The following is a 17,490-nucleotide window of genomic DNA, read 5'->3' as shown; positions in this document are numbered from 1 at the left end:
TAGACAAAGTTTATGGAATCACACAGAACAACACCACAGGCTCTTATACTGCCTGAACCCTTTCACATTTTGTCACAACAGCAAACAATGTATTTCACTTGTAGAATATAGATCCAACACTGTATATTTTTGAAATAGAGTAAAATTATGCACTGTTTTCATGTATTTTTTTAAAATTCAGATGTTCTATTTCTGGCCTCCGAGGCTTGCTAGTTGACATTAGAAATTTGTTAATATTAGAGAACAAACAGCATCGTGGAGACCACCAAACCCAGCAGACAGGACAAGGAGAGTGTTGTGGAGAAGTTTAAAGCTGGTTTAGGTTCTAAAGCAAAGAAACTATGAAATCAAAGAGAATGCGAAATGTGTGGTTATTAAAAGGCAAATGCGTTGTGTTGTATCTAATATGTTCCACTGTACCAAGATTTTAATTTGTTAGTAATAATGTTGCCCTGTGCTGGATGGCAGAAATTTCATCATTCTTGAACTGCAGTCAGGGGCAGATCTTTGGACGCCCTTGCTGTAATCTGACAAAAAAGTAAAAAAACTGGTTCAAGGGGTATACTTTTTAAATTCACTGTAATAATAACAAGAATATTTTTAATCATATTTTTTTATCCTCAGGACAAGATGATAACCCTTTTCATAAAACAGCAAACTCAGAATAATGAAAACAACTAAAATGAATCATTGAACCTAATGAATGATTCAAAATTTCAGCATCTAGTCAAATTTCTAAGGGTGTCAAATACAATTCAACTTGAAAATTACATCTAGCAGTAGAGCATGGTTTTCCATGTCGTGTTGCATACAGTAGCTTTCGAGGTGCTGGCTGATGTTGCTGATGGGATAAATCGTCAGATTTAAAGACTTAACATTTCCCCTGGATTTAATAGAAACAACCTTTTTCACTCACCTTTACCTTTACAAACTCTCTACATCCATTTTCCATTTTCTGCTTTGGTCCCATCCAGCTGCAGCACTTTTTCCTGTCCCTAGGAGTGCCAGTGGGCTTTCTTGGAGCACCATAGAGAGACAGCTGCTCTCTATGGTGCTCCAAGAGACTCTGAGAGAGAGGTCGATGGACTGTGTTCTTCTGAACCCTGGAAAATGACAAGGGACATTCGATTCCCCTCTATGTACAGCACTTGATGGCTGTCAGAGTCTTACATTACCAGAGTTCTGTCTGAGAGTCAAATAGTGACTAACCCATCACCAAAGCCATGATTGAGTGACAGGTTGCTCTTTCCCTCCAAGGAGCAGCATTTTCCTCTCTTCTTTAGCCCCTGGTCCTCTTCTTCTTCATCAGAGGCAGCTCTTCCTTCAACTGCCCTCTGCAGACACTCAGCATCTGAGAATGGATGAACAGGAATTAAATGTGTAGGATCATTCATGTGAACTGTGTTTCTAATTGTCCCCAGTATTTAACCCTGTCTTACCACAGGATTCCTCAGGTTGACTAAAATGACCTGCAGAGGCGGAGAGGCAGGTGCAGCCGATTCTGCCGGAGACAGAAACAAGAAAACAACTACGTATGAAATAAGCTGCAGCTCAGGTAACATGGTGAACTTTATACCAGTAATGGAAATATTTCACCCTCTGCCTCAGTCATTGCATGATCATTCATGTGAGATTGACTTATTCATATTTTATTGCAGAAACATGATCTCACACTGAAAATGTTAGACTTAGACTTAAGACATCTTTGTCATTTTGTATGTACAGAGTGCATAGAGAATGAAATATTGTTGCATACAGCTTGTAAATTACAGTATAGAGTGCAGCAGTGATTAAAAAGTAAAGAATTGAAATGTAAACAATGCAGGAGAAAGAGAACAGTGTGCGATCACGGTGTACAGGAGAATATTTAAAACCATTTGTATGTGCAGAAATGATGGTGCAAATAGGCATTTGTGCAAAAATGCATTTTGAAACTACAAGTTCGATAGCATTTGTAATGCTAGATAGAGATGAAGTGATGCAAATGTGCAAATGTGGTGCAGGGTAGGTGGGCTCTCCTCATCCTCCGCAGGAAGTACAGTCGTTTCTGTGCCCTCTTCACCAGTGACGTGGTGTTCACAGACCAGGTGAGGTTGTCCGTGATGTGCACACCCAGGAACTTGGTGCTGCTGACCACCTCCACAGCTGAGCTGTTGATGAGCAGTAGAGCGTGGTGAGGCCGGTTCTTCCTGAAGTCAACGATAATCTCCTTCGTGTTCTTCTCGTTCAGGATCAGGCTGTTTTCTCTGCACCAGCACTTCATCATGATGGGAGTCAGTGCAACAGGCCGGTAGTCGTTGAGACAGGTGACTTGAGGTTTCTTCGGCACCGGAATGATGGAGGCAGACTTAAAGCATGCAGGCACTCTGGCTTGGTCCAGCGAGGTGTTAAAAATGTCTGTGAGGACACCAGCCAGCTGACCTGTACACTCCTTGAGCACCCGCCCAGGTATGTTGTCAGGACCTGGGGCCTTCCTCGGGTTGACTCTCCTCAGAGTCTTCCACATGTCGGCGGTGTCAAGGTAGAGCACCTCCTCTTCCTGATGGGGAACAGCCTTCACTGCTGGAGTGCTGTTTAGTGCCTCAAACCTCCCAAAGAAGTTATTTAGTCCATTGAGGAAGTCAGCATCAACTTCACCCACCGGGGGTGAGGGCTTGTTGTATTCAGTGATCGCTGGTGTTGCTGCCGTCGTAGAAAAGCTCCTGGATTTTCTAAGTGTGGTTCCGCTTCGCTAACCTGATGGCACAGTTCAGGTTGGCTCTCGCTGTTTTCAGTGCCTCCTTGTCACCAGACTTGAAGGCTGAGTTCCGTGCTTTTAGCGCTTGACGGACCTGCTCAGTAATCCATGGTCGTTGGTTGGCTCGGGTGATGATGGTCTTAGTGGTGCTGATGTCCTCAATGCATTTGTTGATGTAGGCTGACACAGTCATGGCGTACTCGGGCCCGGTGGCGCCGGTGCATGGCAGCCTCGCCTCTGTCAGTCTGCCCTAGGGCAGCTGTAGCTACTAACATAGCTCACCACCATCAGGGTGGGAATGTGTGTGTGAATGGGTGAATGACTGAACTGTAGTGTGAAGCGCTTTGGAGGTCGTCAAGACTAGTTAAAGTGCTATACAAGTACAAGCTATTTACCATTTACCATTTACTCATCAATGTTTATCTTGTCATCATATGTTGCTGCAGCTTTGAACATGTCCCAGTCAGAGCACTCAAAACAGTCCTGGAGCGCCTCCATTGCTCTCTCAGTCCACACCCTCACCTGCCTCACTGTAGGTTTAGGTCTGATCAGCAGGGGCCTGTATGCAGGAAATAGCAGCACAGAAAGGTGGTCTGAAGAGCCGAGGTGGGGGCGGGGGGCTGCCCTGAATGCACCTTTAATATTTGTGTAAACTAAGTCTAGAGAGTGTTCTAGAGTGTAGAACTGATGAAGAACAGTTTTCATATTTGCCTGGTTAAAATCCCCAGCAATGATGAAAACACCCTCTGTGTGTGCAGATTGCAGCTCAGAGATGGTCCGATAGAGAACACTCATAGCCTCTTTTGTATTAGCACTCAGAGGAAAATAAACCGCTGTGATGATAACAACAGTAAACTCTCTAGGCAGATAAAATGGTCTGCAGCTAACAGTCAGGAGCTCGATGTCCGGAGAGCAAAAGCTTGTGACTACTCTAGCATTTTTACACCAGGAGTTATTGGTATAAACGCAGAGTCCACCTCCTCGGGTCTTACCGCTGAGTTCTTTGTTTCTGTCGGCGCAGAAAGTAGCTAGCCCCTCCTGGCTAACGGCATGGTCCGGGATTGATGAGTTAAGCCATGTCTCCATCAGGATCAGAGCACAGCATTCTCTAAACTCCCTCTTTGCAGAGAGTTCGAGTTGTAGATGGTCAATTTTGTTGTCCAGTGAGCGGACGTTGGAGAGCAAGATGGATGGGAGTGGCGGTCTGAACGGTTTAGCCTTTAGCCTCGCTACTAAACCTCTGCGACAGCCGCGTTTCGCTTGGCCCTCCTCCGGCCTGAGCTGCTTGGCGAGTCTGCAGCGCCGTAGGCCCCTGGGACTTGTTCCCGGAGGACTCAGAAGCCGTGTAAACAATCAAGCGTAGTAGTGGTTACGAGTCCAAAAACACTACATGGTCGTAACTCCAGCAGGCGCTGGCGGTCATGTGCCGATCGGCTGGGTGGATGAATAGTTTGTAGCGAGTATGGCGGCATTTTTTATGAAAAATGTCCACCAGTGGTCTGAGCTGTATGCCTACCCACTGCCCTAGAGCGCAGCCGGAAGAACAATCCAACCTTTTATTTTAGGTCATTTAGGCACGTAGAACATTGGACCTCTAACCATTCAATGGTACCTAGAACCATTCATTGGTGCCTCAAACCATTCATTGGTAACTAGTACCATTAATTGGTACCTAGAATCATTCACTGGTACCTAGAACCATTTATTGGTACCTTGAACCATTCATTGGTACCTTTAATCATTCAATGGTACCTAGAACCATTTATTGGTGCCTAGAACAATTCATTTCTACCTAGAACCATTCATTGGTACCTCAAACCATTCACTGGTAACTAGAACCATTTCTTGGTATGTAGAACCATTCATTGGTACCTAGAATCATTCACTGGTACCTAGAACCATTTATCGGTGCCTAGAACCATTCATTGGTACCTCTAACTATTTATTGGTATCTAGAACCTTTCATTGGGACCTAGAACCATTCATTGGTACCTCTTAACTATTCACTGGTATCTAGGACCATTCATTGGTACCTAGGACGATTTATTGGTGCCTCTCATCATTGCAAGGTACAAAGATTTCTTGTAGCCAGTGGCCACTGGGCTGGATTAGGCCTTCTGTTCATCTTGTCACCACGTGAGGTGAGCAAGATTTTGAGCAATATTGTCCAAAAATGACTGTTAAAGAAGGCCAGAAAAAATAATTTTGCCTCCAACTATCAGACATTAAATGTCAGCATACTAAACTCTACTTGAACTTTAACTGAAACTGTGTGCTTTGGTCCAATCAGACTAGGATTAGGCCTTCAGCAACAAACAAAGTTGTCAAGTAATTACAGTTTTTTAAAATAGCTATGACACAGTTTTCAATACATTTAACAGGTTTCCTAAACTCTTAACGCACCAACACACCTAAAACACACAATTGGCGAAACTGTTACAGTTTTTTACAATTGCTATGACACAGTTTTCAATACATTTAACAGGTTTCCTAAACTCTTAACGCACAAACACACCTAAAACACACAATTGGGGAAACTGTTAATTTCATGTTCAAATTCACACATCGTAAACTAAACTCCAAAACTAATTTTCAAAATACAATAATACACTAACAAAACACTGCAAACATGTTTCAAAATTATTAAATTAATAAAGCAATCATATATATATATATATATATATATATATATATATATATATATATATATATATATATATATATATATATATATATATTAGGGCTGGGCAACGATTAAAATATTTAATTGCGATTAATCGCATAATTTGCCTGATTAATCGCGATTAATCGCATTGTATTTACAAACTCCAAGAATGAATTCAAAAGTAGTGTAAAGAGCACTTTTATTTTAATGTTCTGCTGCCATATGAACAAAAGTATTGTAACATTTGTAGCACTTATCAGTAACACATATTTAGTGTAAAGCTCAACTTAAACATGTAAAACAAAAAATAGCAATAATAATAAATTAAAGCTTATTGCCACTGACAGGGAATTCTCTTTATGGGGAAAAAATCTACCAAAAACAGGCAATTTCTGAGGTAACAGCAGGGAGCAGCATTACCATTTTATGTTCAATACCAAAGTTTAGGAGACGTTCAGTGTTGTATGGCCCAATTAGTGGTTTGTGTAACAGCAGCCCATCAGTGGATATTGCTGCGCACATTGTGATGTTGGCACCCCTCTGGCCCGGGACATCCACTGTGGCTCTCTTCCCAATCACATTCCTTCCTCGTCGCCGTGTTTTGGCCAGGTTGAAACCTGCCTCATCCACAAAGATGAAAATGTGGGGCGATTGCCTGCCTTCAATCTCCATGACTCTCTATAATACAGTAAATCCACAAGGCAACATAAGCTGTTACAGTAGTAAACATTACCTAAAAAAAATTTCTTTGTGTGTGTTTTGTTCAAAAACAGTTCTGTATTTTTCTGTATTGTGATCTTACCTGGACATATTGGTTCCTGAGTTGCTTGACATGTTCAGAGTTCCTCTCAAAAGGCACAGTGTACAACTGTTTCATCCTTACCTGATGTTTTTTCAGGACTCTAGAAATAGTTGTGATGCTTACACTGTGAATATTTGCAAAAGTAATGTTGTCTGCCAAAACTGTGTCTCGAATCTCAGTGAGTTTTATGCCATTGTTTCTGATGACCATATCAACAATGGCAGTTTCCTGCACATCAGTGAGCATCCTTCCTCTCCCACCTGTGTGAGGTAACCGTTGACTCCCAAGCAGAAATGCAGAAGCAATTACACACAAGTCTATTTACTTCTGTAATGTGCAACTCAGTCAAATGCCCTTGCAGAATACAAGTTACCTTTTGGTTTGCCGGAAAACTCTAACAATAGATGCCACTGTTGAGCGTTGCAGATTTGGCTGCACTCTCTGACCAGCCTCTCTCATTGAGAGACCATGATTTACTACATGATCAATTACAGTAGCTCTGATCTCATCTGAAACTACAGCTCTTGGTCTTCCTCTTATTCTTCTTCCACCACGCATACGTATTCCTCGCCCCCTCCCAGCCCCTCTTCTTCCTCTTTCAGCCACTTCTCTGTTTCTGGCTGGGTCCATGTTTACATCACAATACAAAACTATTCAGCAGTTGTCTCCTTTTGTAATGAAATTGAAAGAGTAACACCTGTGTAGATGTTCATCTACAATGAGAATCAGCTGTGGTTGGTCCAATTGTCCACTTATTTTTATAGCATTTAATTTTAAGATGTAAAATATATTTCATTAAAATATTCCTGTAGAAATGTAGCAAATTGCTGTCTTATTCAGTTTTGTATTATGTTATTGTTTTGAACATAAATTTAACAGTTTTGAAAACAGTATGTAAGCATGTGCAAATTGTCCTGTAGGTACACAGAGTTTTGGCGGTTGTTGTGTCGAAGTGAGAAAAGAATTAATGTAATTTGAAAGATGTAGTCATTGAATGCATTTTGTGCCAAAGCAATGATAAATGATCCACAGTTTAGCCCACATATACTTCTGTTGTGCTCACTGTGTGAAGAGTTTTGAAAAAGTGACCTAAGTATTGAGAAATGTGTCCTAGCGACTGTAAAAAACTGTAAACTGAAATGCTTGCTAACTCGATATGCTTGCGTTGCTTGCGTTTATTTGACGTTAACACGCGGTTTTTTGTTGTTGCTTTCTCGCGTGCATATAGTGAATGGCAGGGAAAAACAGGCAAAAACACATGGATACTTTGAAACGAGAAGCGACTTCACCGACGGCGTCGATGCAGACTCCGCTCCGCTCCGCACAAAACTTGTTCCGTTTGCCAACTCACCGCCTCGCCTAAGCAAATTCCTGCGGGAAACACCGCCTTCCCCATGTCTGCTTTGTTTTTTTCCGGCCAGCACCTTTCTTCCTCTGAATCCGAGGCTGGGCTGACAGCGAGGTTATTGGCGCATTATCGCCACCTACTGTTCTGATTCAAACCCCTACACCGCAGCAACAGACCTTCACAAAATAAAAGCATGTGAGCAACATGCGTTAATGCGCGTTAAAGAAAATATCGCCGTTAATAGTCTAATGAGTTAACGCGAAATTAACGCGTTACTTGCCCAGCCCTAATATATATATATATATATATATATATATATATATATATATATATATATATATATATATATATATATATATATATACTCACCGGCCACTTTATTAGGTACCCCATGCTAGTAACGGGTTGGACCCCCTTTTGCCTTCAGAACTGCCTCAATTCTTCGTGGCATAGATTCAACAAGGTGCTGGAAGCATTCCTCAGGGAGTTTGGTCCATATTGACATGATGGCATCACACAGTTGCCGCAGATTTGTCGGCTGCACATCCATGATGCGAATCTCCCGTTCCACCACATCACAAAGATGCTCTATTGGATTGAGATCTGGTGACTGTGGAGGCCATTTGAGTACAGCGAACTCATTGTCATGTTCAAGAAACCAGTCTGAGATGATTCCAGCTTTATGACATGGCGCATTATCCTGCTGAAAGTAGCCATCAGAAGTTGGGTACATTGTGGTCATAAAGGGATGGACATGGTCAGCAACAATACTCAGGCAGGCTGTGGCGTTGCAACGATGCTCAATTGGTACCAAGGGGCCCAAAGAGTGCCAAGAAAATATTCCCCACACCATGACACCACCACCACCAGCCTGAACCGTTGATACAAGGCAGGAGGGATCCATGCTTTCATGTTGTAGACGCCAAATTCTGACCCTACCATCCGACTGTCGCAGCAGAAATCGAGACTCATCGGACCAGGCAACGTTTTTCCAGTCTTCTATTGTCCAATTTCGATGAGCTTGTGCAAATTGTAGCCTCAGTTTCCTGTTCTTAGCTGAAAGGAGTGGCACCCGATGTAGTCTTCTGCTGCTGTAGCCCATCTGCCTCAAAGTTCGATGTACTGTGCATTCAGAGATGCTCTTCTGCCCACCTTGGTTGTAACGGGTGGTTATTTGAGTCACTGTTGCCCTTCTATCAGCTCGAACCAGTCTGGCCATTCTCCTCTGACTTCTGGCATCAACAAGGCATTTCCGCCCACAGAACTGCCGCTCACTGGATGTTTTTTCTTTTTCGGACCATTCTCTGTAAACCCTAGAGATGGTTGTGCGTGAAAATACCAGTAGTAGCAGTTTCTGAAATACTCAGATCAGCCCTTCTGGCACCAACAATCATGCCACGTTCAAAGTCACTCAAATCACCTTTCTTCCCCATACTGATGCTCGGTTTGAACTGCAGGGGATTCTCTTGACCATGTCTACATGCCTAAATGCACTGAGTTGCCACCATGTTATTGGCTGCTTAGAAATTAAGTGTTAATGAGCAGTTGGACAGGTGTACCTAATAAAGTGGCCGGTGAGTATATATATATATATATATATATATATATATATATATATATATATATATATATATATATATATATGTGTGTGTGTGTGTGTGTGTGTGTTTATAACCGGTACACATGACATCATCTGCCTACTCCGACTTCTTTTGTATTATGTTTTTCTCATTTTCTTTTTGATCCACTGTATATAACCCTTTCCTACTCCTGATTTTGACTACTGAGCCGATGTGACAAGTGAATTTCGCATTGTATTTACAAACTCCAAGAATGAATTCAAAAGTAGTGTAAAGAGCACTTTTATTTTAATGTTCTATGACTATCTTATCTTATCTTTGCTCTGGTCCTTCTTTGAGCGCCACCACGCATTCTTACTCCCAACCCTCTACCTTGTCCTGGTACTCATCTTCCTCACCGTCTTGCAGGCATTTCTTTCTTTCTTTCTTTCTTTCTTTCTTTCTTTCTTTCTTTCTTTCTTTCTTTCTTTCTTTCTTTCTCACATTGTGTTGCTCCAAATTGTTCCTTTTCCAGCCAAGACCAGCCCAAAGAGTCCTCTTTTATAGCATATGATCATGTGATTGAAAGAACATCAACACTTGAGTGTGCTTCCTAGATGGGAATTATCTGTGATTTCAACAACTGCATAACTTCAATCAGGGAATACATTTGTGTTTCAATTCAATATGAAGTGTTGTTCACCTTGACTTTAACCTGTAAGGTTAGGTTTAGAACGTGGTGTTATCTGTTCTGACATACAGTGTTAAAGCATTGGTAAATTTGGCTGTAAAATTCTACTGTTTTGGTCTTGTTTGAGCCGGTGTGTAACAGGAGTTTAAGCAATTTTAATTTGCGTTAATTGTATGCATTATGTGTTAAAGCAAGAAGAAATGTGTTAATTGTATAGCTTACACATGTGGATGTAGTGCTGTGTTAAGAGTTTTGGAAAATTGTTAAAAGTATTGAAAAATCTGTCATAGCAATTGTAAACAACTGTAATTTCATGTTCAAATTCACAAATTGTAAACTAAACTCCAAAACTAATTTTCAAATTACAGTAATACACTAATACAACACACTATGTCTAACAAAACACTGCAAACATGTTTCAAAATTAAATAATTATTCAAAAAACTAACACATGTTCTCTTCCAACAGGAACATTTAGTCAATCATAACACAATGACAAAAAAACACTATCATCACCTGAAATTACAGAAACTGCATTATTTTAGATGTATCAGGTGCATATATACAGTATATATATTCATTCAGGAGCTTTCCTCTGCCCCCTGAGGGAAGTAGACATTGAATCCTTAGAGAGACAAAATACAGTTACATATTAGAGACTGGAGGCATAAAGTTACTCGATACTGTAAATGGTAATTTTACAGTATTTACACTTTGCTGTAGGAGAAGCAATATCCTAACTGTTGGTTTCTCTGAAAATACAGACAATAGATGCCACTGTGTCTCGGCTGATATTTGGCTGCACTCGTTCACCAGCCTCTGTGTGATAGCCCGTGGTTTATGACATGGTCAATGATAGTGGCTCTTATTTGATCAGTTACCTTAGCTCTGGTCCTTCCTTGAGCGCCACCATGCATTCTTACTCCTAACCCTCTACCTTGCCCCACTCCTCTCCCTTGTCCTGGTACTCGTCTTCCTCGCCCTTGTGCAGGCATTTCTTTCTTTCTTTCTTTCTTTCTTTCTTTCTTTCTTTCTTTCTTTCTTTCTTTCTTTCTTTCTTTTTTTCTCACATTGTATTGCTCCAAATTGTTCCTTTTCCAGCCAAGACCAGCCAGAAGAGTCCTCTTTTATAGCATATGATCATGTGATTGAAAGAACCTCAACATCTGAGTGTGCTTCCTAGATGGGAATCAGCTGTGATTTCAACAACTGCATAACTTACAGTAAATCAGATGTTTCTCATTAGCAATGGAATAAAATACAGGGAATATATATGTGTTTAAATTCAATATGAAGAGTTGTTCACCTTGACTTTAGCCTGTAAGGTTAGGTTTAGAACGTGGCGTTATCTGTTCTGACATACAGTGTTAAAGCATTGGTAAATTTGGCTGTAAATTTCTATTGTTTTGGTCTTATTTGAGCCGGTGTGTAAAAGGAGTTTAAGCATTTTTAATTTGCGTTAATTGTATGCATTATGTATTAAAGCAAGAAGAAATGTGTCAATCGTATAGCTTACACATGTGGATGTAGTGCTAACTGTGTTAAGAGTTTTGGAAAATTGTTAAAAGTATTGAAAAATCTGTCATAGCAATTGTAAAAAACTGTAAGTAAAAATACTTCATTACCTTACTTAAGTAGAAATTTAGTTTTTTTATACTTTACTGGAGTAATAAGTTTTTAGCCTACTTTTACTTCTACTCCTACATTTTCATGGAATAATCTGTACTTTCTACTGCTTACATTTTGAAAATAGTCTCCTTATTTCTATTTTATTTCAGTTTGTTTTTTGTTCTGATTTGTAAAAATAAAATCATATATTCAACATAGTGCTAAATGAATAGAGTGATTACTTGTGGTTGAGGCAGTACTGTACCAAGTTGTTTCCCAAAACGCCCCAACAAGAACATAAAAGAAGAATAAAACATAGAAGAAGAACATAGCATTTTTAGGGTTATTAGTTATTTTCCTTTTGTTTCATTTCTTGATTAACGGCTTTGATTAATCATTCATTTTGACAACACTGTCTACTGTATACAGACAATGCAAGGGCAATCGTTTAAGAGGGTAATGCACTCATTCTCATGTCCAGTTTTGTTATCTTACAAATGTTGCACTCATCCATTCCTGTAGCTACACTTGGAAGGTTTCCAATAATAACAATTAAAAGGTTATTGATAATATGCCTCTGAAGTTTGACTTGTTGCACCAAAACTTATAAGAAACCCAACATCCGATTTTGTGCTTCGTGAAACGTATGTTGATTTTCAGTGTTGCACCTATATGACCCTTTAATATATTTGTATTGGATTACATTTTTTGTTTTCAATGGACATATGTGTGGGTGAAACAGCCAATCCTATTTTTTTCTATGTTAGTTATAGTAATGTTGGCCTTGAAAAAGGTCCTTGCGGTGCAGGATTTATGTATTTCTTTCAAAACTTAAATTACCTTTGCTCTAATAGCAGTTTTGAAGCCGGCACTTTTATTCTTATAATTGAATATAAAGTTCGAGTTGATACTTATACTTCTACAGAAGAATTTTAATCTCTAGTATCTTACTTCAACTGTGAATACTTTTGAGACCTCTGGCAACAAAGATTCCAGGTGGATTTGGTGTAAAACAATGAATGAATATGTAGAACCTTTTGAAACACCAAAAGATTTCCAATACAAATCAAATGGATTCTACCTGTAAACTGATAATGAGTCATCACTGGGGGTTTGATGAGGATAACAACCTAAAACATACAAGCAAAATTGGGTTGTGCAAAGTATTCAGTCGTACCAACACCTCTGAAATAGATTATTCTGCTCCCACAGGGCATTTCTTTGTCCTACTGAACAGATGTACCAACAGTTGTGGTTGGGTCTTTCTAAAACGGTCAGTGAAATGATGCGGCTATAATAAAAGGTGGATCTATTTGACTACATTTTCCACATCTTCACCAGAGGTGGCAATGTGGTCGGCAAAGCAAAGGGGTCACAGTATATGGGCAGTGACCATATACTGGCAGTGACCATAATCCTGCTGTACCTCAGCAGTGAGCAGATGATACAATCAGAGGTTAGTAAGCGTCTCACTTTTTGCACCATCAAAAGGAGATCCTTCTCTTCCACAGATGTCAACAAGTTTTAAAGCAAGGCCACTACAATTTTTGAAGATGTGTTTTTATTTCACACATCTGCACATAGGGCTGCACAGTGGTGCAGTGGGTAGCGTTGGTGCCTTGCAGCAAGAAGGTTCTGGGTTCAAACCCAACCCTGGGACTTTCTGCATGGAGTTTGCATGTTCTTCCTGTGCATGCGTAGGCTCTCTCCAGGTACTCTGGCTTCCTCCCACAGTCCAAAAACATGACTGTTAATTGGCATCTCTAAGTTGTCCTTAGGTGTGTGTGAATGGTTGCTTGTCCGGTTTGTCTCTGTGTGGCCCTGCGACAGACTGGCGACCTGTCCAGGGTGTACCCCGCCTCTCACCCAGTGAACGCTGGAGATAGGCACCAGCAACACCCATGACCCCATGAGGGCTAAAGCGGTTTGGAAAATGGATGAATGGGTGTTTTTATTTCAAGAAATCTCAGGTCAGGCTTGTCTTTAGTAAATTTGTTTTGTATCACTTTTCATGGAAGCAGTGAGGTAACGTCAATACATTAGAATATGTGTCCAGATAAATCTTGTCTGCAAGATTAAAGGTAAATAATAAATAAAACACACATAACACTATACAAGCACTATACAAGTCTGCAATACAAGCACTATACAAGTCTGCAAAGAACGGAGGCAAATGATGTGTAACTGGATCCTGAAACACACCCAAACACAGAATTCCTTGTCTCCAAACCACACCCAGCGTTTGTACCTGTACCGGAGTAGCTCTGTTTCCAGCTCAGTGATCTTGGACTCGAGCTGTGGCACAGACTGAGCCTGCTCCTGAATCAGCCGGACCCTCTGCAGCCCCAAACTCAGAGCCTCTCTAGCTTCCTCTGTCCGCTTCCTGTTAGCAACCATCAACGAGAATCACACATTTCTGATAAATGTACTGGATCAAAACAATTTTTTTGTTTGTTTAAGATGAGTTACAGCACCTGATCTGGCTGTTCTCCTTTCTCAGGGATGATTCCATCCCCTGCAGCTTGCGCACCTCCTGGTATGCCCACTGCAGTTCTTCCTCCAAGCGCTCACTGAATTTCATGGCTTCTTCTAGCTGCCCATCACGTGAGGATCGAATGAGTTTCAGCTCCCTCAGAAGGGGGTCTCTGGTTTCCCTCCTCCTTGGTCCCCTCCTAGGTCTGTCGTCTTGGGCACCCCCAGGCTGCCCTTTGAATCTCTCAATTTGGACCAGTTTTCCCTGCATGAGGATGCTGGAGGATTCAGGAGCAGAAACAGAGGCGCTGTGGTCGTAGGGTGCAGTGAGGGTCCGGCTCCTCTCTCGTCTGAGGCTCACCTCCAGGGCCAGACAGCGAGCGTCGCTCCCTTGCAGAGCACAGCGGAGATCCTCCACCAGTTCCCTGAGAGCGGCAGCCTCATCTGTAAAACATTCAATTAAATTCAATTAAATTTTATTTATATAGCGCCAAATCATGAAACATGTCATCTCAAGGCACTTTAGAAAGTCAAGTTCAATCATATTATACAGATTGGGTCAGATTATACAGATTGGTCAAAAATGTCCTATATAAGGAAACCAGTTGATTGTCCCGACAAGCAGCATTCACTCCTGGGGAAGCGTAGAGCCACAGGAAGAGTCGTCTGCATTGTACATGGCTTTGCTGCAATCCCTCATACTGAGCAAACATGAAGCGACAGTGGGAAGAAAAACTCCCCATTAACGGGAAGAAAAACCTCCGGCAGAACCGGGCTCAGTATGAACGGTCATCTGCCTCGACTGACTGGGGGTTACAGAAGACAGAGCAGAGACACAACAAGAGAGACAAAAAAGCACAGAAGCACACATTGATCCAGTAATCTGTTCTACATTAGATGGTAATAGCGGGTGAGCCGTCTTCTCTGGATGATGTCACAGTTAACAGAACGCCAGACCAGGTGTACCTACTATGAAGATAAAAGAGAGAGAGCAGAAAGTTAAAGCAGAAATGACAACATGTAATGCATAATTGAAGAACAGTAGAACTCTATAGAGTGAGAAAATTAGATCCTGATGTCCTCCAGTAGCCTAAGCCTATAGCAGTAAAACTATAGAGGTAGCTCAGAGTAACATGAGCCACTCTAGTTATAAGTTTTGTCAAAAAGGAAAGTTTTAAGATTAGTCTTAAAAGCAGACAGCGTCTCTGCCTCACGGACCAAAACTTGTGATGAATTTAGGAGGACCCAAGAAATACCCGAAAACAAGTGAGTACAAAAATAATATCAGTCTTTATTTTGACGCTGGCGGCGCGGTCCCTGGCTCGGCTCGCACGCTGCGACTGGCCGCTCCTGGACGTGCTGAGGGCAGAACTCTGACTCCTTATGACGAAGGCGTCTGAGAGGGGGTTATCCAGGGCTCTTTGTCCAGGTCCGGTCCAGGTCTTTGTCGGGGGAAAATCCGTTTAGCTCAGGCAGCGGTTTCCAAGGGAGAATCCAACAGGGCGTCCAGGTCCAGGTCCAGGTCAATCCAGAAAGCACAGACAGAACAGGGGGCAGGCGAACTCGTGCTACTCACGGACAGGCTGGGGTCAGAAACACGGTGAGGCAGTCCAGTTCTCTGAGGCTGACAGGCAGGACCCAGGCAGGCAGACAAATCCAAAGGGGCAGACAGGTTTTCAAAAACAGAGGCAAAACAGGTCGAGAGAATGACAGGCAGACAGGAATTCAAAAGGAAGGCTGGAAGCGCTCACCGTGTGGCTAAAGACGTTCTGGCACTGGAGACTGCGAGGAGCAGAGCTTTTAAGCAGCCAGGGTGGAGAAAGACACAGGTGTGCTGATTGCAATCAGCAGCTCCAGTGCCAGAAACGTTACAGAGCCCCCCCCTCAAGGGCGGATTCCAGACGCCCTTAAACGTCTCTAAGAGTACAAAAGAAAACTAAATAAAAGTCTGACCGGGCGGGTGGAGGGGGCTACAGGCAGGAGGGTCAGAAAAAAAAAAAAAGGAAAACAAGGGTCCATAACAGAAAACAGCCCTCGGAAGGGCAAAAACCAACTAACTGAAATGCTTTTAAACCAATCTCTAGAACAGAGAGTCTGGTGGGCATCCTGGAAGACGGCCCACGCGAGAAACGGTCTCCAGCGGTCGTCCCGGCGGACCGTCCGGCGGACGGCCCCGGCGTGACAGGCTCTCCGGCGGACGGCCCCGGTGTGACAGGCTCTCCGGCGGACGGCCCCGGCGTGACAGGCTCTCCGGCGGACGGCCCCGGCGTGACAGGTTCTCCGGCGGACGCCCCCGGCGTGACTGGCTCTCCGGCGGACGCCCCCGGCGTGACAGGTTCTCCGGCGGACGGCCCCGGCGTGACAGGCTCTCCGGCGGGCGTCCAGGAAGCCGTCTACGGAGCAGGAACCTCGGAGGCCGGCGGCGAGGTCTGGAGAGAGGAAAAACAGAACCCGGCGCCGGACTACAGGGTACGGAAGGCGCCAGACTACAGGGTACAGAAGGCGCCAGACTACGGGGTACAGAAGGCGCCAGACTACAGGGTACGGAAGGCGCCAGACTACAGGGTACGGAAGGCGCCAGACTACAGGGTACGGAAGGCGCCAGACTACAGGTTGAGGAGGGCGCCTGGTTAGTGGCTACAGGCGGCGACGCCTGGTTAGTGGCTACAGGCGGCGGCACCTGGTTAATGGCTACAGGCGGCGGCGCCTGGTGAGTGGCTACAGGCGGCGGCGCCTGGTTAGTGGCTTCAGGCGGCGGCGCCTGGTTAGTGGCTTCAGGCGGCGGCGCCTGGTTAGTGGCTACAGGCGGCGGTGTCTGGTTGACGGCTACAGGCGGCGACGCCTGGTTAACGGCTACAGGCGGCGACGCCTGGTTAACGGCTACAGGCGGCGGTGCCTGGTCACTGGTTCCCGGTGCGGGAGCCTGGCTACAGGCGACCGAAGAAGGAGCCTGGCTACAGGCGACCGAAAAAGGAGCCTGGCTACAGGCGACTGAAAAGGGAGCCTGGCTACAGGCGACTGAAAAAGGAGCCTGGCTACAGGCGACAGAAGGGGACGCCTGGCTATAGGCGACTGAAAATGGAGCCGGGTTACAGGCGACTAACGAAGGAGCCTGACTACAGGCGACGGAGGAAAGAGCCTGGTTACAGGTGACCGACGAAGGAGCCTGGCTACAGGCGACTAACGAAGGAGCCTGACTACAGGCGACGGAGGAAAGGGCCTGGTTACAGGCAACCAACGAAGGAACCTGGGTACAGGTGACAGAAGAAGGAGCCTGGCTACAGGCGACTAAAGAAGGAGCCTGGCTACAGGCGACAAAAGAAGGAGCCTGGCTACAGGCGACTGACAAGGGAGCCTGGCTACAGGCGACTGAAGGGGGAGCCCGGCTACAGGCGACTGACAAGGGAGCCTGGCTACAGGCGACTGACAAGGGAGCCTGGCTACAGGCGACTGAAGGGGAAGCCTGGCTACAGGCGACTGAAGGGGGAGCCTGGCTACCGGCAGCTAAGGTGGGAGCCGGGTTACAGGCTGCTAAGGTGGGAGCCATGCAACAGGCTGCTAAGGTGGGAGCCTGGCTACAGGCTGCTAAGGTGGGAGCCTGGCTACAG

General features: G+C 43.8%; 1 protein-coding gene across 7 annotated transcripts in view; it reads right to left on the bottom strand.

The window, feature by feature from the left end:
- The window catches only part of si:ch211-112f3.4 (EF-hand and coiled-coil domain-containing protein 1), a 59,013-nt gene that overhangs the window by 1,912 nt on the left and 39,611 nt on the right, over positions 1 to 17,490 (bottom strand). For 5 of the 7 annotated variants that reach the window (XM_036151995.1, XM_036151994.1, XM_036151989.1 and 2 more), the window contains exons 2-6: positions 13,885 to 14,326; positions 13,659 to 13,793; positions 1,440 to 1,501; positions 1,210 to 1,351; positions 917 to 1,103 (exon numbers count right to left, since the gene is read on the bottom strand). In XM_036151995.1, the coding sequence (XP_036007888.1) occupies positions 917 to 1,103; positions 1,210 to 1,351; positions 1,440 to 1,501; positions 13,659 to 13,793; positions 13,885 to 14,326 (968 nt within the window). The remainder of the gene's footprint in view (positions 1 to 916; positions 1,104 to 1,209; positions 1,352 to 1,439; positions 1,502 to 13,658; positions 13,794 to 13,884; positions 14,327 to 17,490) is intronic. The other 2 variants (XM_036151991.1, XM_036151990.1) reach the window with 2 other exon arrangements.

This window comes from Fundulus heteroclitus, chromosome 20, assembly GCF_011125445.2.
Source record: "Fundulus heteroclitus isolate FHET01 chromosome 20, MU-UCD_Fhet_4.1, whole genome shotgun sequence".
NCBI lineage: Eukaryota > Metazoa > Chordata > Actinopteri > Cyprinodontiformes > Fundulidae > Fundulus > Fundulus heteroclitus.
Note: the sequence above shows the minus strand (reverse complement) of the source record. Positions and strands in the feature narration are given on the sequence as shown.